This window comes from Rosa rugosa, chromosome 1 (assembly GCF_958449725.1).
Source record: "Rosa rugosa chromosome 1, drRosRugo1.1, whole genome shotgun sequence".
NCBI lineage: Eukaryota > Viridiplantae > Streptophyta > Magnoliopsida > Rosales > Rosaceae > Rosa > Rosa rugosa.
The window spans coordinates 50,410,682-50,434,741 of NC_084820.1; the positions used below are offsets into that span (position 1 = coordinate 50,410,682).

Below are 24,060 nucleotides of genomic sequence, written 5' to 3' on the forward strand. Positions count from 1 at the left end.
CATCATATTTTAAAAAATTTTCTTCATTTTATCATGATGTATTCTAAATGTCTTATATATCGAGAATATTTGACGGTATCGGATAAATTTCGCAGAAACTGTGGAACACAAGAAATTTTTTCTTTATGATATATTGATCACTCCAGCAAGAAATATATCAGGATATATAATCGAGATTTCGCAAATATTTCATTCCTTGACCACTACTACTACTACTAATACTAGAAGCTGAGTTTCAATTCACGTACAACTACAGTGTCTAGACCTAGTAGCGAACCTTTATGCATATGGGGTGAAAAGGACTGTCACCAAAAAACAAATCCAATAGCATTTCTTTTCATCCTTCCACTAAAAAACTCGACCACGACACTTCAAGTGCATAGATGGGCATTAAGCCCATCACGTCCTCTCCCAGATTATTGTGAGATCTTATTGCAAACCTTAACCAGAAAAACATAATAAAATTAAGGGAAATTCGTCCAAATAGTGTCTGAACTTTTCCAGACTATTAATTTTCATACCTATATTTCAAAAAACATCAAAATGGTACCTGACGATTTAGCCCGACCCAAATTCAGTACCTAGCAACAGTAAAATCGTTAACTCTATTAACTTTTGAAGGGTATTTTCATCATTTTACTATTCATCTTATCACCATCCTCTTCGTCTCCATCCTCATCCTCATCCTCATCCTCTTCCTCTTCTTCTCCTCCACTAAAACCATCACCAAACCAGACTCTCAGATCTATTGATAACTGAAACCATCCTCATCTCCATCCTCTTCGTCTCCATCCTCTCCTCCTCCTGCTTCTCCTTCTTCTTCGTCTCCATCCTCTCCTCCTCCTGCTTCTCCTTCTTCTTCTTCTTCTTCTTCTTCTTCTTCTTCCTTCTTCTCCTTCTTCTCCTTCTTCTTCTCCTTCTCCTTCTCCTTCTCCTTCTCCTTCTTTCTTCTTTCTTCTTTCTTCTTTCTTCTTTCTTCTTTCTTCTTTCTTCTTCTTCTTCTTCTCCTTCTTCTCCTTCTCCTTCTCCTTCTCCTTCTCCTTCTCCTTCTCCTTCTTTCTTCTTTCTTCTTTCTTCTTTCTTCTTTCTTCTTTCTTCTTTCTTCTTTCTTCTTTCTTCTTTCTTCTTCCTTCCTTCTTCTTCCTTCCTTCTTCTTCCTTCCTTCTTCTTCCTTCCTTCTTCTTCTGCTTCTTCTTCTTCTTCTTCTTCTTCTTCTTCTTATTCTTCTTCTTCTTCTTCTTCTTCTTCTTCTTCTTCGTCTTCTTCTTCTTCTTCTTCGTCTTCTTCTTCTTCTTCTTCGTCTTCTTCTTCTTCTTCTTCTTCTTCTTCTTCTTCTTCTTCTTCGTCTTCTTCTTCTTCTTCTTCTTCTTCTTCTTCTTCTTCTTCTTCTTCTTCTTCTTCTTCTTCTTCTTCGTCTTCTTCTTCTTCTTCTTCGTCTTCTTCTTCTTCTTCTTCTTCTTCTTCTTCTTCTTCTTCTTCTTCTTCTTCTTCTTCTTCTTCTTCTTCTTCTTCTTCTTCTTCTTCTTCTTCTTCTTCTTCTTCTTCTTCTTCTTCTTCTTCTTCTTCTTCTTCTTCTTCTTCTTCTTCTTCTTCTTCTTCACTGTCTCTATCTCTCTCGATTGCTGCTTCTTCGATTGCCCCATTTTCGCGCCACCGGTGAACCCGAACCCGACCCACAACCAGCTCCAGAACAGCCCGCTCACGGAGGTTTGATTCCCACGGTGGAACAACGCCAACGCTGTCTCTATCTCTCTCGATTGCCCCATTTTCCCGCCACCGGTGAACCCGAACCCGGCCCACAACCAGCTCTAGAACAGCCCGCTCACGGAGATCTGATTCCCGCGGTGGAACAACACCAACGCCGAGAAGCCACCGCGTCCAGCAAGAAATCGAGGATGACGTCTGCCGCGAGCGCCGCTTCGACTCCGCCACCAGAATAGCCACCGTCGCTGCGGACGACTCCTCCTTCGACGCCAAAGCAACATTCAAATCCATAGGCACGCCTTCGTCTCCCTCAAGCCCTTCAATTCCAGGCAGAAAATACAAGTACTCCAAGAACCCTGACCCTAGCTCGTACCCAGTGTTTCTCCGAGTCATCAGACCCACGAAGCTCTTGAGTATCTCTAGAGAGAAGCCGAAAATCAACCGGAAAAGCCAACATCTCTGTCGGCAACGACGGTCTCCTCTTTGTGAAATGGGCATCATCAGTTCACTTTTCTTGGCTGATCTGATTTGGATTTTCTTGTTTGACTTGTTTCTATGGTTGTTTTTCTCAAGAGACATGTGTTTGTTCAGACTGCTTTGATTGATTTGTATTCGAAGCTGGGACGAATGGGTGAAGCCCAGAAGGTGTTCGATCAAATGCCTGAGAGAGATGTTTTGCATGGACTACAATGTTTTCTTCTCTTACTCGTGTAGGGAATATGATTTTGGCGAGGACATTGTTCGATGAGATGATAGAAAGGTGTACAGCTAGTTGGAATACTATGATCGACAACATGAAAGGTGTAGAGAAGTGAAATCAGAAGAGAGAACAAAGAGTGAAGTTGCAGATAGATAGGAGGCTGAATAGTAAAATGACGAAAATACCCTTCAAAAGTTAACAAAGTTAACGATTTTACTGTTGCTAGGTACTGAAATTGGGTCGGGCTTAAATCGTCAGTGACCATTTTGATGTTTTTTGAAATATAGGTATGAAAATTAATAGTCTGAAAAAGTTTAGACACTGTTTGGACGAATTTCCCTAAAATTAAACAAAAAACTGAAAGTTAGAGGAACATGAGCCCACCAGCCTTGGCCCAATAAATTCCATCGATCAATGGCTTCCACATAATATTCTCCTTCCAAAATGAAACTTGGACCCTTCCGCTATATTCAAATCCTCATTCACACCCTCAATCATATCCTATTCCAAAAGTTAGGCTCAGAAATTCCTGGAAGTTCATCTCCACCACCAGGATAACTTACTCAACCCGCTACTTGATTCCTTCTCTCTCTTCTAGTCATCTTCATGTGGTACGGATCAAAAAGGAAGACTCGATACGTTATCTTGTGTGACGAAATCGAAACATTTAGTCTTGCAAAGCTTGACTTTGCTTCGTTATGTCTCCAGCCAGCCGTGTTATCTTTTATGGTTGAAAGTCTCCTTGTATGAATTTTAAAACACACTATCCCATGCTATCATCACGTGTCCGTACAAATGACCCCTAGTCTTTGTCTAAAGATAATATATTCTTATTTATCCAAAAAAAAAAAAGATAATATATTCTTAACTTACGACCACAAAATCAAACCTATAAACGTGATCTGTGAATGAAATTTATTCCGTGTGATGAATGATCAAAAAAATATCATATAGTGGCCCATATAATTGATAGTCTTGTACTCTTAACATACGACTACAAAATCAAACTTATGAACGTGATCTGCGAATGAAATTTGTTCCGTGTGATGAACGATAAAAAAAAAAAAAAAAAATCATATAGCAGTCCAAATAATTGATAGTCTTGTACTCTTAACTTACTACTACAAATTAAACCTATGAACATAATCTGTAAATGAAATTTGTTCCGTGTGATGGATGATCAAGAAAATATCATACAGCGGCCCAAATAATTGGTAAGTTTGTACTCTTAATTTAATACTCAAATGTTATGTTTTAGTCTCTAGGTAGAGCTCTAATAAAAAAATTTAAAATTATGGTTTTGAAATCAGCGGTTAGATGACTTGTATGTTTTAAAAAAATTGTTTCAACTAAAATTTCAAATATTTATCTACCTGTTAATTTGAAACTCCTCGCTTCTAGAGACTTCATTTTAAAGTCATTGCTAGAAAGAAACTCTCTGTAAGTCTCTAATATTAAGTTTAATGCGAGTGTCTATAAATTCCTAGATATCAGATGAGTAGGTGAAAAGAACCGGAAATTTTGGTCCTTTTACTGTCCCACTTCACATTTTCTATTACCTCATGTTGTGTGAATCATGTGGTATGTAAATTTGATCTTTTTTTTTTTAAGTGGAACACATGCATTATCAAACTAGACTCAAACTTGAGAACAAAATATTTATCACACCGATCGACACGTCTGGTTAGTGAAATGGACAGAATGGATACAACTCATACAAGTTGACATATTTAGCCAAAATCAAGATGTAAAATAAGGTAAAAACATTAAATTATAAAAACTAATATCTCATTTCATATTTAACCCCATTCATTCACTCTTACATAAATGCAATATTCAATGGGGAAAAATTCTCTAATTACTAATATTAGATTATGAATTCCTTTCAAAAAAAAAAAAATTAGATTATGAATTAGAATCAGAAAACAACTCATTCATAGATAATCAATCTTCCTTATCCATCACTATCTTTAATATTTCCAAAAGGATATTCCAAAGAACAATTTGAACACTCAATCCAAAAACACCCACACATTTTTTCTCACCCAAAAAAATGAGAGAAACAAATCCACCCAAAATTGCGAAAGCCAACACCAACCAAGATCCAGGAAAGAGGACCCCTCGAAAGGAAAAAAAAAACGTTATCCCAAGACAAGGACAAAACCGTCATCTCACCGCCACAACACAAGCCCCACAAGTCCACAACACCCACCGCGTCTTCCTCGTCCTCCACCAAAACCCTCCGCTCTCCCCATTTTGCCCCTCCCCTCCCCATATAAAAACAGAGAACGCTCTCTCGTCCCTGGAAAGCAAAAACACAATCTCCGGATTCTCCTTCTCCCTTCTCTTCTGTGATCGACGAGTCGCGATCACTTTGACTCAGTGCCGCCGAGTCACTTCTCCCGCGATGACTCGGCGCTGTTCCCACTGCAGCAACAACGGCCACAACTCCCGCACGTGCCCCTCGCGTGGCGGAGGTGGCGGCTCCTCCTCCTGCTCTTCTGGAGCGGGCGGCGGCGTGAAGCTCTTCGGCGTTAGGCTGACGGATGGCTCCTTCATTAAGAAGAGCGCTAGCATGGGCAATTTGTCCACTATGGCCTCGCACTACCAATCCTCGTCTCCCAACCCGGACTCTCCTCCCGGCTACGACCCGCCGCTCCACGACCCGGTTCATGTCCGCGAAGGTTACTTGTCGGACGACCCGGCCCATGCCTCCTCCTCCACCAATCGCCGTGGAGATCGTAAAAAAGGTTTTTTTTTTTTTTTTTTTTTTTGAACTTAATTGAATTCAAGGAGTTTCATTTAGATGGGGTTTTAATTGAAATAGACGACAAAGTAATCATTTTTAACAACTTCTTTGGATTAAAAGTTTTTTTATTTAATTGAAAACCTTCTCCTTCTGTGTGTCTCGATTCTTTGTTTCTCATTTGTATTAGCATACTTGTCATTGTACTTGGCTTTTAGTTACAATGAAATGACGCATTTTAGTTAGATTGAAAGTCATATTCTTGATGATCCCACATTATAGGAGTAAGTCGGAGCTCGTCGGGTATCTGTGTTTCATCTACATTATGGTCTAATTCAGGTCTTTGTTGGTATGCATTTGCTACCCTTAGTTAACTTTTAGAATATAATCTCCGGTGGTCAATGATAATTCTTTGCAGTTTACGTATTGCATTGAAACTTAAGACTTCAATGATGGTTGTATCTTCTATGCCTACATAAGCTAAAACATATTCTCAATTGAGGATTAGATGACTCACATGCAGCATTTTCGGAGAAGAATCCGGCTACTAATACCTAGAAGCATTGAAGTAATAGACTTTTAAGTCTTTAAACAGTGATAGAAGTCAAATGCAAAATGTTCCGATAGCATATTGGAAAGTTGCTAAGCTTTTTTTATCATCATTGATGAGTCAAGGTACAAAGTGGATTGCACAGAATATTATACCATATGTCACTCAATATAATTTAGTGTAAATAGAGTTGCCAGTGGTTCATTTCTACAATTAGCTATGTGTTAGAAGTCTGCATCTAAGCGTTTTTCTGCATGATTGGCTCTATAGAGTGGAGAGTCTGCTAACTATGTTTTTGGTTGACACTATCTAGTGGTTCAAGCTTACCTGGTCCAGTTCACTTGTATTGTATTGTGCTTTATCTGAGAATATGAAATTCTTTTGATCATATTCTGTACGAAGCATAGAAGTGAAACTTATAGCTTAAAGTATGTCAGTTTGCACCTTTAGGAATTGGTTTTGAATTAGTTTTATGATAATGTATTGGTATTGGATTCATTTGGCAAACATGGTTTGGATCAGGGTTATAGAGCAAAATTGGAGGCAACTTTTTGCCCCATGCTCACCTCTACTTGAGGTGATTTCTCCTGGAAATATTCTGTTTAAATATTACATATATGATCTTGGCTTTCAATCTCTGAAAGCCAAGATCATTTAGATGAGTTTGCTTTTTCAAGAAAATGGCTCAACCCAGGCTGAATCCAAAACAAGGATTGTTCTTGTGGTGTGGTTCCCAGTTCATTAAGTCTGTAACTCACTTATGCAGATTATTTCTGTTATCTTAGCAGAGCTTGAGTTGACAGATGGGTTGCTGGTTTAAAATAATTGTAAATTCTATTTCGTGCAGCTTGTGGGATGTGATAGAATAATAGATTATAAAAACGCAACTAGTTTTTTTTTTTCTTGCTTTTTTATAATTCACCCAATTTAGGTGTTCTTATTTGTAGGCTTTTACTTATCTGTATTGGCTTTGGTTCTCAGGAGTTCCATGGACAGAAGAGGAGCATCGAATGTTCTTAATTGGTCTTCAAAAATTGGGGAAAGGAGACTGGCGCGGGATAGCGCGAAATTATGTAACGACTAGGACTCCTACTCAGGTGGCAAGCCATGCCCAGAAGTATTTTATCCGGCAGAGTAATTCTACCAGAAGAAAGAGACGGTCCAGTCTCTTTGACATGGCCCCTGACATGGTTTGTCCTTCTTTTATGTTTTTTTTTTCCCCAATATATTCCACACAACTGCGAGCACACAATCAGACACATGCCTATCTAAAACCAAAGTATTTCTGAAAATATAAAAGGCACCTAATTTTTATATGACACCTTCTTCATCTTGTGTGTGTGTGTGCCAATAAAGTGATGCAGATTAGCTATTATTCAGATGTGTGTCATCTCTTCAGAGCCAATTTGATTATCCCTTATTACTTTCTTCAAAAGAATGACGTCTTATGTCGTGATATGAAAGATTAAGATAATGAGTATTTAAAACTTTATGTTAGTCTTTGCCAAAAAATAAATAAATCTCTCTGTTGACTAGCTAATCTGGTATCTATTTGCCAGGCCATGGATCCACCTCACATGCCAGAAGAACAAGCTTTGCTGCCTTCTTGTCAGGAGGAAAGAGAATCTGAAGATTCAAAACCTTCATTAAATCTTTCCCTTGGTTCAGAATGCAGCAGACCTATGGAAAGCACACAAGAAGAAAAAGTGATTATAGAACCCGATAATCAGCCGGTAATGGGATTGAATGGGTACCTGAATGGTTACCCGCCAGTTTTTCCCGGCTTCATCCCAGCGTATTTGCCTTATCCTTATCCTGTATGGCCAAGTGCAGGTCCTCTGATAATAGAAAACGGAGGCGAGGCTTCTCATTTTCCGCAGGTCTTAAAGCCAGTTCCTATGCTTCCCAAGGAACCTGTCAACGTTGATGCTCTAGTAGGTATGTCTCAGCTCAGTCTAGTAGAGGCCGAGAGTCTCCAAAGCAATCCTTCCCCTCTCTCTCTGACATCATTAGGAGAGCCGTCAAGGCAGTCGGCATTTCACCCAAATGCTCCGGCCAGTGAACCAGACTTAAGCAAGGGCAAGACCAGTGCCATCCAAGCAGTCTGAATCTGAACTAGGGGAAATGAAGCAGCATCTCTCTTTTTGTACAATCATATGGGTTCTCTAAGGCATGTTGTTCTATTATTATTTTTTCATGGTCCCAAATATTTATAAATAACATAGGGTAGGTATTTTTCTAACTGTAAACAACTAGAAGTTATTGTTATCGAATCAACTTGGTAGTAAAGTGCATGTTGGCCTGTGTAGATTAACTATGAATAATTGTGTAGTAGTCCACTGAGGGAAAGTAAAACCACACATGAGGTGTCACTTGAACTCTTATAGATAGCATGAGCAATGTGTTTTCAACAAGTAGCAGTTTAACTTTAGATATGTATGTTAATTGTTTAAACCTTCATGGATATTGTATGTCAACATATGTTATATATGTCTTATTCACCACTATGAGGACTTGTGTTATCAGTTTGACAATTCAGGTAGTAGATTGGAAAAGGTCATCATTAAGATAAATAATGTTCTAGGTTACTGCTTGAGTAAAGATAACAAGGTTTTTCAGTTTTCTTTTCTACTGGTTTCAAAGATTTAGGACATTCCGCTGAAATCACATGTTTTGCCCTATTTGGTAAAATTGTTTGGAAATATGTTATATTGGTATTGTTTGCTCCAAATCGGTGTAGTTTGACCGATATTCTAGTAGAAATTGTATCTGGAAGGCAACACTGGACAACCAATTCCGTACCAGGAATACTGGGTGTGGGGGTATAAAATTTTGGGCCCCCCCACCTATTAAGCCAAACCGGTCAAAATCCAAAGTGACTAACAACTTGCTAAAGTGAAACATAGTAAAAGATGATGAGATAGTGGAGAATGTGCAAACGCCACTCCTCCCACTACAACATAGAGTAAGGGCCAAGAACCATGAAGTGAGGACCAAGGAATGAATGACTATAAATTCTCAAGCTTATGGAGGAATGAGGGAGGATGGAGGAGAATGGGTAACAACAGTAACAAGTATCAACCTAATTTCTTTAATTTTATATTCTTGTCGAATTGATATTTTACTTGGGCGTCGGAGTGTTTTTCTGTTTTGCAGGTCCCTACTATTGCAAGATGGATGCGTCAAGTTCTCAAAGATTGAAGGAGGGAGATTTTTGTTGGGCAATCTTCCTCCCGAATTTTTGTGCACCAACAATTGGCGCCGTATGTGGGAAACTGAGCAAAAAGCCTTAAAATTAGTCAAGGAGCCATGGATGCAACCATCAAAGCTGGGCCGGAAGAGTAGAAAAGAATACTTCAATTCAGGGTTAATTCGATAATTCTATTCATCCCACAATGAGGGTATATATATAAGTACAAAGGAGTAGTCTAACTCTAATAGGAAACAATCTTTCCATAATTACAGGATATCCTAATTAAATAAAATCCTAATTACATACAGATTTACAGCGATTCTACACTCCCCCTCAAGTTGGTGCATAGATGTCTATCATGCCCAACTTGTCAACTGAGTTGTCAAATACCTTCCTGGACACTCCTTTAGTAAGAACATCAGCTAATTGCTCCTCTGAGTTTACAAATGGAAAACGAATAACCTTTCTGTCAAGATTTTCTTTAATAAAATGACGGTCAACCTCCACATGCTTTGTTCTATCATGCTGAACTGGATTATGTGCAATCTCAATGGCAGCTGTATTATCACAATGCAAATCCATAGGCTTTTTAAGCTTGTAACCCAGGTCTTTCAAGACATTACGAATCCACAACATTTCACAGACTCCGTGTGCCATACCTCGGAACTCAGCTTCTGCACTTGATCTGGCAACAACTTTCTGCTTTTTGCTACGCCAGGTGACAAGGTTCCCTCCAACAAAAGTGAAGTACCCAGATGTAGAACGTCTGTCAGTTTTATCACCAGCCCAATCTGCATCTGTGTACCCAATAACTTCCAATTCATCTTTTTTCTGAAACAGTAACCCTTTACCTGGCGCCATCTTCAAGTACTTCAAAATACGAAAGACTGCATCCATATGCTCTTCACTAGGACAATGCATAAATTGACTAACAACACTCACATCATAAGCAATATCAGGTCTAGTATGTGAAAGATAAATCAACCTTCCTACAAGACGTTGATACCTCCCTTTGTCAGTTGGAACTTGATCAGGATAAATAGCAAGTCTGTGATTCATCTCAATGGGTGTCTCCATTGGTCTGCAGTCCAGCATCCCTGTTTCAGCAAGTAAATCAAGGACATACTTCCTTTGTGAAAGCAAAATCCCCTTCTTAGACCTTGCAACTTCAATACCCAGAAAATACTTCAGTTGTCCCAGATCCTTCATTTCAAACTCCTTTGACAGATACTTTTGCAATTCATTCATCTCTTTCGGATCATCCCCTGTAACAATCATGTCATCAACATACACAATAAGAGCTGTAATCTTACCATTCTTGCGTTTGATAAACAAGGTATGGTCAGAATTGCTCTGTCTGTACCCAAAGGCTTTCATGGACTTTGAAAATCTTCCAAACCAAGCTCTTGGAGACTGCTTCAGGCCATACAAAGACTTCTTCAATTTACACACCTTGCCAACATCACTTGGGTAATTCTTAACACCTGGGGGCATATCCATGTACACTTCTTCCTCCAAATTCCCATTAAGAAACGCATTCTTCACATCAAACTGGTGCAAGGGCCAATCTTTGTTTGCTGCAAGTGAGATTAGAATCCGGACAGTATTAATTTTTGCCACAGGTGCAAAAGTCTCCTCATAATCAATCCCATAGCGTTGTGTATATCCTTTGGCAACCAACCTCGCTTTGTATCTATTAATAGTTCCATCTGCATTAAGCTTCACAGTAAATACCCAACGACATCCTACAGTCTTCTTTCCAACCGGCATAGGTACTAGCTCCCATGTTGCATTTTTCTGAAGAGCTTCCAATTCTTCATTCATCGCCTTTGTCCATTTTGGATTCATCAATGCATCCTGCACGTTACTAGGAATAGATACAGTAGATAATTGATCAACAACAAGTGCATGTGACCCAGAAATCCTATGGTTAGACATAAAATTAGCTATAGGGTATTTAGCTTTGGCTTTGATATCTGGTTCATATTGTTTCTTAGGAATTCCCTTGGTAACCCTTTGTGATTTCCTAGGTTCGACACTTTCTAACCCAGAAGACTCATTAAAGTTTAGGGGTACCTGAGGTGGATCATTCTGACTGGGATCTTCAGTTGGTGGGGCAGAAGGGGGAATATCTTGTGTGTGAGCTTCGGATACGTCTTGATTTTGTTTCAAACTATCCAGAAAAGTCGTCTCTTCTGTCTCGGAATTCACAACGCTCTGTTCGGCAGTTTCAGCAGTTGCATTCTCTGTTTCGGAATTCACAACACTCTGTTCGGCAGTCGCATTCTTTGTTTCGGAATTCACAACACTCCGTTCGGCAGTCGCATTGTCTGTTTCAGAATTTACGACACTCTGTTCAGCAGTCGAATTTTCTGTTTCGGAATTTACAACACTCTGTTCGGCAGTTGCATTTTCTGTTTCGGAATTTCTACCTTCAAATCGTTCCTCCAAATCTTCCAAGTCTTCAAAGACATCAAAATCAATAATAGAACAAGGATTCCCTTCATAACCTCTCTCCCCCTGAAGGGAAGACTGAGAAGCTCCCCCTGAGTAATATGGCTCAGATTCACGGAATGAGACATCAAGAGATATATGTATAGTGCCAGTAAGAGGATCATAACATCGATAACCCTTCTGGAAGTCAGCATAACCAACAAATATACACTTACGGGCACGGGGATCAAGCTTGCTACGTTGAGGCTTGGGAATATGAACATAAGTTGTGCACCCAAACACCCGGGGCTCCAAATTAGGCATAGAAGGGATGGTCAAAAGTGTATGAAGCTTCTGATGAGGATTCTGAAACTCAATCACCCGTGAAGGAGTACGGTTGATAAGATATGCTGCTGATTTCACTGCTTCGCCCCAATAGGACCGAGGTACATTCATGCCAAACAAGGAAGCACGAACAACTTCCATCAATTGCCTGTTCTTCCGTTCTGCTAAACCATTCTGTTGAGGAGTATAAGAATTGGAGGTTTGATGACGAATTCCATGTGACCGGCAAAACTCAATCATAGGGCCATTCACAAACTCTCCACCATTGTCAGACTGAAACACTCTGATGGATTGTTGATACTGAGTTGCCACCATTTTGTGAAATTCGGTAAACATTCCAAATACATCACTCTTATTCTTCAGTAATGACACCCATGTCATGCGAGTGCAATCATCAATAAACGTTACAAAATACCGAGCTCCAGAAAGAGAAGGAATTTTCGCAGGACCCCAGACATCGGAGTGAATCTTCATAAAAGGAACAGGACTTTTATTAAGACTTGGTGAATATGAAATACGGTGACTCTTGGCCAGTTCACAGATGTCACAGTGGAAATCCAATTCACTAACAACTGAAAACAATTGAGGTTGCAGCTTCTTAAGATAACGAAAGGATAGATGACCTAAACGGCGATGCCATAACCATACAGCTTCCTTCGCATTCTCTACCCCGTTGATCTGATTAGCTTGTCCCAAAAGATGCTTCTGTTTGTTTCCAGTCTCTGTCAGATCCAGATAGTATAATTTCCCCCTTCTAACACCATAACCAAGAATCCGTCGAGTCAGAATATCCTGAAACACACAGAAAGACGGATAGAAGGTCACAATACATGCAAGAGCTAAAATAACTTGACCAACAGACAGGAGATTATAAGCTAGTGATGGAACAACTAAGACAGATTCAAGGGTTAAGGTATAAGATAAAGCAATAGAACCTTCTCCGGTGACCGGAGTTGGAGTACCATCAGCAGTAGAGACAAAGTCTTGAGGGGAACGTCTAAGGTTTTGCACAAGACTTGGGTCATTGGTCATATGGTCAGATGCACCTGTATCAATTATCCATGTACTATTAAATGTAACATTACCCTTCATACCTGACTGCGCTACATTAGCGGAGGCATTGTCTAGGTAAACTTCCTCTGTAGTAGCAACAGCGGCCTTGCCCAGATTCTTTCGCGGTTTCTTGGTGAAGTCCCACCAATCAGGGTAACCAATCACTTCATAGCACCGCTCCTTGCTATGACCTAATTCCCCACAGATAATGCACCTTTTGTTTGCATATGGATTTGGTTTACCCAGAAGACGGCGTTGAGAAGGTCCTGAGAAGCCTGGAGGAGGACCCTGTTTGCGTTGAGCCATAACAGAAAATTCGGTAGTCACCGAATGCCCAATAGCCTGTTTCTCTGATTGCATCATTGAGGAATTCATGATTTTAGCAGGTTTGGATTTTCAAGGGTTTCAAGATGGATATGAATGTTTTGGAAAAGAAAATTTTTTTTTTCTTTTCTTTTTTTCGAAAAAAGGTAGGGTGATGGTGGTTTGAAATTCAGGATGGTTTGATTTCAATGGTGGTGGTACGCAGCGGTTTGTGGTGTTCTTCAGGATTCAGGATTCAAAGGATGCAGCGCAAGTTCAAAGGATTGAACCTGCTCTGATACCAAGTAGAAAAGAATACTTCAATTCAGGGTTAATTCGATAATTCTATTCATCCCACAATGAGGGTATATATATAAGTACAAAGGAGTAGTCTAACTCTAATAGGAAACAATCTTTCCATAATTACAGGATATCCTAATTAAATAAAATCCTAATTACATACAGATTTACAGCGATTCTACAGGAAGAAATCCGTCACGGATTGATAAGCTGAAATTTTCATTCCCTATTATCTATTTGATTCTTGTCGTCTTTGTTTTCTGTTTGACCTAATAGCATATTTTAGCACTATTATTCGTGAATAGGAATGCGACTAGAGGTGGGAGTAGCCCGGAAACGTGAAGGATAAAAACATCGCAGAGAAAGTGTGTGGTGAAGCCGTGAAGGACATAACCCTGAGGCACGAGTAGAGTGAATCGGGACCAAGCCAAACTGGCACATGACACGGGACGACGACGAACCGACACCGGAAACCCTCCAAGCTCCTAATACGAGAGCACGACGCGACCGGGCCGATCTTGACTATTATTGAAACCACGTTGAAGACTCAAAACTAAGCATCAACCAAGCAGCTCACCATGCCTGAGCATGCAACAAACGACACGGGGGCATATGGCAAGAACATGCCGAGCGAACTGAAACATAAGACCTGCCATTTCTAGATAAGAAATTTATTTTGTTTCACCGACCCAAATTGATATATGTTTTTTGCTTTTTCATTGTTGGACGTCGCAGTCCTCTTAGTCATAAATTTATATAATTTAAACCTAATGGTTTAAAGTTGAGCGAAGTTATAACTTCTTGATCCATAATTAAGGAACTTTGGCTCTGCATTGGAGGAGAAGCTAGTTAACAGATTGAGGCGTGTAGGGAGCAATATGATTGCATCCTGACAACGAAATTTTTCTTCAAAGGGATGAAATTCTTCTTCACAGGTTTGATAGGTTAAGAGAATGCTGATTTTTAATATATGATATTTATGATTATACTGTGTGTAGATCCTATAAGCGATCTATAAATTATAATAGAACAGGTAGATTAGATGTTAGCTTCTTAACATATGAATTCGTGTAGCATCTCGATCAGCACCCAATGCAGCATATTGATCTTTGCGTCATGGAATAGTTTCGTGAACCTTGGGGCCTATAATTACATTTAAATCTCATATAGTTGAATTGCATAATAGAATTATTGTCCTCTACTGCAATCTCTTAATTAGGTTTGGAGTCATAGTTACTTTTGCCCTTTTTAAACACTTTCTAGCTCTTAATTTGTTGTCTATTGATTAACAACGTTGATGAATTATATGCAGTTTGTAAAAGTTTTGTAATGCCGTTCTAATGAATTACACGTTGTAGACAGTGGCCATTTGGAAACAACGCTTATCATTTGCATATTGTAGACGCTTTGGATTTATGATCAACCTGCCATTTGCTTTGATTTTATTGATTGTGTGATCCTTATTTGATCATGTTCTAACTAAGATATTGTCATTTATCATGTGGTCCTGATGACATGTGATCAAGTCCTCATTATCTTCGATTGTTATGTTTTTCCATACTTTGGTTTGAGTTTTAAAGTCTAAATTGTTAAGTTCCAAACAATTCTGAGTTTAGTCAAATGACATCATTTTACTTAAATAGTGGCTACTGATTTACGGTTTTAAATAGTTAAACTGCTTTTGGTCATTTGCATTCTGCTGGCAATTAATTTTTATTGGTTGCTTTCTATATTCAAATGTACGTAAGTGGGTGCTGCAAGGAAATCTGTTCAGCATCTCTTTTTCTAGTGAATCTTTTTACACTTATTTCGAACAGGTACTATATATCTTAAGTTCGTTTCTGTGTTCGGATATGCATTGAGATGTGATAAGAAATTTTGCATGTCAATTGTAACCTCTGCACGAGTATTGGGTAAATGGTGCTTTAGAGATGTCATTCGTATTTCGTGTGAGCTATGTAGGTCATTTGATCTAATGAGCCATAATGCTTGATTATCTTGATTTACATCTTTATTTTTAGGGTTAAAGTCTGTTTAGTCCCTGAAATATGCTTTCGTCCTCGTTTCAGTCTCTGCTTTTCTAATTTAATCTAAAAAGTCCCTGAACTCAAAACTTATAGTCCAACTGATCCATTCCCTCGATTTCATCCGGTTACTCGCTGATGTGTCAGTTATCTGCATGTAAAGTGACGAGAATGCCCCTGCTCTTCGTTCTTTCTCTTTACACCGAGCTCTCCACCACCACTACCGAGCCACCATCCAAAAACACTCCACCACCACTACCAAGCTCTTCTTCAACTTCAATTTCAGCGACGACCGCGACGATGTCGTCTTCCGCCATGAAAACAGGCACGCTCACTCTCACAACCGCATGCCGGAGCTTTCTTCTTCTCTTACTCCTCCTGATTTCCACCAACATCATCGCCGGCGTCGCTCTCGACAACGCCGTCTTGAGCGTCAAGTACAAATACGCCAACCGCGACCCCACTCTCAGCGCCCTAAAAACTCACGACACCAAATGAACACTTCGATTTCTCGCCGGCGTGGATCTCCCTCTCGGTGGCTCCGGCCTCCCTGACGCCGTCAGGGGCATCAAAATTCAACTTCTCGTCATGCTCTACAAGCCTGTGTAATTAGATTTTGAATTTGATCACGTTTTGATGATTTTCATTTCTGGGTTGCTTCGGCCGTTTCAGGACATTTTCCGGCATCTACGGTGGCGGTTGGGCTTGCTTGATATATGAAAGACGATCTGCTCTCCGTACTCTACAAGCTGGTGTAAGTGATTTTCGAGTTCGATCAAGTTTTGGAAAAGTTGCGATTTTGGGTTGGTTTCGGCTTTGCAATGTTCTTCGTGACCTTGAGTCGGAGTTAAATTCTGGAAATTTATGGAAATTGGCCGAGTTGAGGAATTTGGGTTTGCCGTGTTCTTCGTCGAACGTGAACCTGCAAATTGGGTTCTAATCTTGATCTCATTTGATCACGAGGTAAGCTAGATTCTATTTGAAAGTTCTGGGATTTGCCTTGTACAGTTAGCTTCTGGGATTTGCCTTGTATAGTTAGCTTTTGGGATTCTCTCCCATCCTCTCTCTCCTCTATGAATCCAATACCCTGAAAGTTGCAGGTTGAAGAAATTCACGGTAATGGGAGGTGGTGGTGACAACTTGGAGAAGAGAGGAGTCGTTGGTGGTGATTTGGGTTCGTCGGAAGCGCTAGAAGAGAGAGAAGTCAAGACACCCAGAAAGGTTGGGTGTCCAAAGCAGTTCTGGGTATTGCTTCGTCGACGCGTGAGTCATTTTCCGGCGGCTCTGGACGATGTGGGAGCTGGGTTTGAGTCGCCAGAGACTGGTGGACACCGTGGTGGTGGAGGTGAGGCACGGTGGTGCCGAGATATTCACTGGTGGGGAATTCTCGTCACTTTACATGCATATAACTGACACGTCAGCGAGTAACCGGATGAAATCGAGGGAATGGACCAGTTGGACTATAAGTTTTGAGTTCAGGGACTTTTTAGATTAAATTAGAAAGGCAGGGACTGAAATGAGGACGAAGGCATACTTCAGGGACTAAACAGACTTTAACCCTTATTTTTACTTAGAAAGTGCAGAAAATTCTCATGGTTGTTTCATGATAATTATAGTGAAAGTTCACATTAGATCTTCATTCGTCCAATGCTCAATAATGACCAGCCAAGCTATGAAAGCTTAAATTGGGGGCAATATCATTTCGAAGAGTTATAACCAAACTCAGAGCAATTCATCTAATGGAGTTGAATGAAAAGCTTGTTTACCTACAGATAAGACTATCGCATTGTATATAAATATCTTGTTATTGCATATTGTTTGCTAACATGATTTTCAGTTTTGTGCCCTTCTCGGAGGCGGCATACCGAGAGTCTCCGGACTTTAAATGGGTTGTCCTCGGAATGTTAAAGAGACAGTCTCCAGACTTTAAATTGGTTGTCCTTGAGACGTTAAAGTGGCAATCTCCGGACTTTAAAAAATTGGTTGTCCTTGGGACGTTAAAGAGACAATCTTCGAACTTTAAACGGGTTGTCCTAGGGACGTTAAAGAGTCTCCAGACTTTAAATGGGTTGTCCTCGGGTCGTTAAACAGCGAGTCCCCAGACTTGAAAAAGCTAGTCCTCGCGACATTAAGCTGTTGTTCCTCGTAGACATAAAGTCGGTGCCCTTAAAAATGCTGTTTGAATCCTCACCCTTTATCTTAATTTTGCCGTAACTATTCTTGTGTACGTTTGATAAATTTTTTACTTGACACATGGAGTTGTTGCTGCTTTTATTTATCCTTATGGGCTAACAATTTATTTCTATGTAAGTATCGATTGTTTTTCCTTCCCTCACTCGGAGCTCGTACAGAAAGGAAAAAGGGGACATTGTGGGGGTATAAAATTTTGGGCCCCCACCCATTAAGCCAAACCGGTCAAAGCCCAAAGTGACTAACAACTTGCTAAAGTGAAACACAGTAAAAGATGATGAGATAGTGGAGAATGTGCAAACGCCACTCCTCCCACTACAACATAGAGTAAGGGCCAAGAACCATGAAGTGAGGACCAAGGAATGAATGACTATAAATTCTCAAGCTTATGGAGGAATGAGGGAGGGTGGAGGAGAATGGGTAACAACAGTAACAAGTATCAATCTTATTCTTGTCGAATTGATATTTACTTGGGTGTCGGAGTGTTTTTCTGTTTTGCAGGTCCCTACTTCTATAATCGATTGCAAGATGGATGCGTCAAGGGCTTCTCGGAGATTGAAGGAGGGAGATTTTTGTTGGGTAATCTTCCTCTCGAATTTTTGTGCACCAACACTGGGTAGCCACAGTACTCTGTAATCCGTGGCCACAATCAGGAAGGAATAAATAGACTACTTGGTCATTACATCTGTACAAAGAAGCCCAACCCAAAGATTTGTATAGTGCCAATATACAATACAATCTAGAACAAAAACAAGCCCAACCCAAAGATTTGTATAGTGCCAATATACAATACAATCTAGAACAAAAATAGTCTTACCGTTTAGACTTATGTAGAGACAACGTTGTCCCCAAGTCGATCAATTTGAGTTGGTGTCAGATGTCTGCACCACTGGCTGTTAGTGGCGAAACTGAAGTCTCTCTGTATATTGATAGTGATTTGGATACTCACCATTTGATCCAATAACATTCCTAAATGCCCTTTCCTTCGGATTATATAATGCCCAGCTGTAAGGGTCTAATGTTTTAGCGACCAATGCTTCACCATTCTCTAAAATGTACACAGGCTTGGTGTCCTCAGCTAGCTCTCAAACAGTACCAGATTTCTTGACCCCATATTCCTTCGTCATAAGTTCATAACCATTACGCTCGGAGAATATGTAGACTTGTAGATCGAGAGACAATTTCTAAGAGTTAAAACTTCATTGAGGGCATAGGGCAATTGCGTAAACTCTCGAAACTCATTCTTGGCTAAATCAAAAGATATAATTTTTTAGCCGAGGAAACAATAGGGTTTCAACGGTGCAGAACTCCACCTACTAAGCACCCGTTCCCATGAAACACTTTTTAGCGAAAAGAGCATGAATTTAACTTCATAGGAAGACTAAAAGATCCAACATGAATTTAACCATGCATTTATTTCCAATGCATCAACTTAACCATATATTTATTCTCAATGCAAACACTTGACTATGCATCAATTTTTTATACATAAGTTATTACTGTGAATGCACAAACTATTAATACCATTCATTAGACATACAAAATATCTCCACGAAGTGGTGCCTACCTACTATTTGAACTTTTAGAAATCTTTCTGCAGATGATCGGGTGCAATATAAAATGCATCTGTAATTTAATCTTTACAGCTTTGTTTTACCAGGTCAATAAAGGAAGAAAACAAGTATTCCTAGGATCCATAATTACAATCTTAAAAGGATAAGATGGAAACATTTGACAAAAGTGAGGAGACATTTCCTCCTCTTAAATAAATGGTACATTATTCTTTATGTTTTGACTATAATATTCCTCGAGCACAAACTCTATGAAAGTAGAAACATGCGTCGTCGTCGTCCTCTCTTCTAGAGGACTATCATTCTTTTGAAACTGGAGGTCGTAACATAAACGCACTTGTTGCAGGTCTGTCCGGGCATATTCTTTAACATAAACGCAGTTGGCCTTTTTCCAAATCCCCTCTCGATGGTGGACATCACATCATCAAAGGAGCTCAGAACATTTGGTAAAACCGATCCATCCTTTAAGCACTGGGTGCACGTTAGTGTCTGACCATAATTTTTTTTTTTTTTTTGAAAAAAGCACGAGGATTATGAATTTTAAGGATGGTGCAGGTTCCATGTTTATTGTACTCATGATCCCAAAAACTTTTTTTTGACCCGCTTCCATAACTCTTCCAATTGCTTGCTAGAATGGTTTTAAATGCTACATCGAACTAATTAGAAGCAGAACTAGTTAGGAACTTAGGAATGCCTAATCACAAAAAGAAACAAATGAAAGAAAGAAAAGCTTTGTTTTAAGTAATTGCAGATAGTGCTTTACCGGGGCACCAAATCTCGCCGGGATCCTCCTATCGTTAAGCTGACCTTCTCAACGCCATATGACAAGCAATTGGCGGATACACTCCTTTGATTATGTGCAAGCACGATCCGGCAAAGAAAACTTGGATCATTTGTTTTGATCCCTTGAGGAACAACGTCATCGGTTGTGTCAGAAGACCGAGATTGAGTGGCTCTCGCACTAACACCGGACTTAGACTATGCTTTTTAATAAGACACAGAATCCTTGTAATAAGACAGTAGTAATATATAAATGCAATATTACAGCCTATTTCCCTATGATGGCCGTAATATATATTTGTGGCCGTGATGGCCGCCATCGGATTACTCCGGTGGGTTTTCTTTCAGGCACGGCAACGTCAAGTTGTCGAAAGCGTCTGGAAGCACGTGGATGAATCCGGTGGCCAATATGACGCTTGATGATGAAGAAGGTATTCTTCTCCTGTTGCAAAGCCGGAATTGTCTTCCCTAGAATTGGGATACAAACATTAATACTTATATCTACTATATATGAGGATTAGAGTTTGATGAGTAGCTTTTTCTGGCCATAGGTCATCAATAGTGAACTTCTCGATCCTCAGTTGCCTGTGGGTTTCTAAAGCTAATAGGAGAAACTGATAGGGACGGTGATTATTGAAGGAAGAGTAATGAGAGAAGATAAGAGAAACGAAAAAACGTTACAATTCCAACACACACAGAAGCTGTATAGAGAGAGAGTTGATGGAGAACAAGATATGGAAAGAAACGAGACTGAAGAACAAGAATGAGGAGCTGGGCTGGGAGTAAATCTATCTCTTACTATTATATATATATATATATATATATATATATAGTGGATGTATAGGAAACTTAAAGTTTGTAATTGCATGGCGCTTCTACTTTTACGTGGTAGTTCATTCACGCAAAAGTTTTGGACTAAAGTAGGTTTTTCACGTACATATATATGCATACCCACTGCACAACTTTGTGGGACGTCTATAAGACCGGGGAAATGTACTTTACCTTCAACAATTTCCTACCCAACAAAGGAAACTTTTATAACACAAGCACCTATTATTTCATCTCTATTCCCAGCCTTCATCTTCTCCATTAATTCCAATTAGAACACAGAGAAATCCAGGGTCTTGTTTTCTTCATCGATCTCTTCCAACTTCCATAAGAAGACCCAGATAGTTAATATATATATATATATATATATATACAGATCCTATCCAGAGTGGAGCTCCGCTTTGAAAATTAACGTGTGAAGTTCGAGTTTTGGGTCACTTTTCGGTCGCACATCCACATCTCGACCGTTCAGTTTTTAGGTACTAGTGTATAGATCGTCTCTGCAAATTTTCAGCAAAAATGATGATCGTTAAGGCATTGATAACTGCCTTAAAGCTAGTACGGTTCAGGTTGACAGATTCAGTCCGTCCATTGGTTTAAGCGAGTTAGATACCTTAACGATCATCAATTTGGCTAAAAATTTGCAGAGATGATCTATACACTAGTACCTAAAAACGGAACGGTTGAGATGTGGATATGCGACCGAAAAGTGACCAAAAACTCGAACTTCACACCTTAATTTCAAAGCGGAGCTCCGCTGCTGCATCGACGTCCGCACTTTAGCTAAAGTGCGGACGTCCACTATATATATATATATATATATATATATATATATATATATATATATATATATATATATAAAGTGACCCAAAACTCGAACTTCACACCTTAATTTCAAAGCGGAGCTCCGCTGCTGCATCGACGTCCGCACTTTAGCTAAAGTGCGGACGTCCGCTATATATATATATATATATATATACAGATCCTATCCAGAGCGATGCCTCACTCTGAATTTCGGAGCGAGGTTAGGGTTTAGGGGGGTCACTTTTCGGTCTCATATCCACATCTCGACCGTTCAGGTTTTAGGTACTAATGTATAGATCATGTCTGTAAAATTTCAGTCAAATTGATGGTCGTTAAGGCATTGATAACTGCCTTAAAGCTAGTACGGTTCAAGTTGGACAGATTTAGTTCGTCAATTGATTTAAACGAGTTAGATACCTTATAGATCATCAATTTGGCTGAAATTTTGCAGACATGACCTATACATTAGTACCTAAAACCTGAACGGTCGAGATGTGGATATGAGACCGAAAAGTGACCCTAAACCCTAACCTCGCTCCGAAATTTCAGAGCGAGGCATCGCTCTGGATAGGATCTGTATATATATATATATATATATAGATATAGCGGACGTCCGCACTTTAGCTAAAGTGCGGACGTCGATGCAGCAGCGGCTTCCAGGCGGCGGAGGCAGCGCGGGGCTGGCCGGAGGGAGGCCGGAGGCGTCCCAGACCTCTTCTGGGCGGCGTTCGAGGTCGGAGGGGGTCGGGCTTGCCGGTTTCTGGGCAGCCACCTCACCTGCAGTTGCAGGTTCTGTGCAGCACTGCAGAACCGTCGCCGGCGACTCCACCGGACCGCAGACCCCTCCGCACGACCCCCAGTGTCCCTCCGGCAAGCCGCGCCGCGCCGTCGTTGCTCGATCGAGGCCGGAGGAGCGATGTCCGCACTTTTTCTGGGTTGCGGACGTCCGCTCTCGAACGGCTTTCTATATATATATATATATATATATATATATTTTTTGAAATTACCCAGATAGTTAATATTAAATAAAGATAGATTTTCAAAAATAAAATTTAACTCAAATATAATATTGTTGGAGAACGAAGGGAAAGAAAATAAGAAATAGGATCCTTTTGGGTGAATTTTGATTTCCTACTTAATATATTAGTTCTTCTCTTGAGACTAAATGGAAGAAATTATTATTCAAAAAAAAAATGGAAGAAATTATTTTATTTTCCTTTTCTGGTCCAAATTATTATACTGTGGTCAAAATGGAATTGGGGAACTGAAAGTTGAAGACATGCATGTTGGTGAAAATTGAAACTGGGGCCTGGGGGTTCAATTCGATCACCTTGAAAATGAATTCTCAAAGATAGTTCTCTTTTGCAATTTTTGGGTTATCATAGCTAAAGAAGAAAAACTGAAAAGCAGATAACGATCCATCTCATGATAATCTGAGTATAGTATGTGCATACCATCATGCATCCATCCTTCTTCGATCCTCTAATTTTGGCTAACAACAAAATGACGCGAAGGCCGGGTCCGGAACATGTTTCTCATAGACGTCTTCGCGTGCAAGATTGATTTGAAGATCGTAAAGTGGAGGTTCCATCTGAAATATCTGAATCCATGACAAAGAGCACATATATATATATATATATATATATATATATATATATATATATATATATATATATATATATAGGAATCACATGCATACCTTTAGATTCATACTTGCCAAACTAAAGGATTCGGGGCACTAAGACGAAGGATTAGGTCGACATTCTCAAGAGAAAAGGTGACTATTCGTAATACGTTATAATTTTTAAACCATAAATGTCTTTTCAACACTTTTCTATTTCAAGATGTATGGACATGATATTATAATTTTTATAGATAATAAAATACAGATGATATTTTCAGTCTTGTAGAAAGAGAAGTAATACCTTTCAAAAAAAAAAAAGAAAGAAAGAGAAGTAATAAGAACATATATAGAACCTACAAGAATATTATAAGTGAAGAAAAGGTGCATCCAAATGTTTAAATATGAAAAATCACCATCTTTAAATATTATCACAAAGTCCTAAGAAAAGCTTCAGAGATTTTTTTTATAATTTTTTTAATTATTATTATTATTTTTTTATAAGAAGAAACGCTCATGTTTCTTAATACTTAGCTTTGTCATCGGTCTTCCTTCTTTTCTGTTCACCATTTACTCCTAAGTGGTAATAAAAAGTGAATAGAAAATCACCAAAGTGTCGTCCATGCACATTATATATTGCAACGAGTCTAAAGAAGCTTAAGTCATCATATCCCCAGAGACCATGCAACGTAGAGAAGAGACGCTTGCCATCAACCCGCCTTCCACGCGTTGCTCAAACTCCAAATTTTCAAACCGTCTCTCTTCTTTTCCACCATCTCTGACTTCCCTCATTTCCTCACAAACACCCAAACTCACTCACTCACTCACTCTATCTCTCTCCTCTTTACCTTTCGTTAACCCTCTTCGTCATCAATGGCACCAATCACCAACGACAACTCCACCGCTATGCCGACA

General features: G+C 39.6%; 1 protein-coding gene across 1 annotated transcript; it reads left to right on the forward strand.

Annotated features, from left to right (window-relative positions):
- The first annotated feature begins 4,698 nt into the window (after window positions 1-4,698).
- Window positions 4,699-7,994, forward strand: LOC133725294 (transcription factor MYBS3). Its single transcript, XM_062152501.1, has 3 exons — window positions 4,699-5,154; window positions 6,682-6,890; window positions 7,260-7,994. The coding sequence occupies exons 1-3, from the start codon at window positions 4,812-4,814 to the stop codon at window positions 7,806-7,808; spliced, it is 1,101 nt and encodes a 366-aa protein (XP_062008485.1). The 5' UTR covers window positions 4,699-4,811; the 3' UTR covers window positions 7,809-7,994.
- The last annotated feature ends 16,066 nt before the right edge of the window (window positions 7,995-24,060 follow it).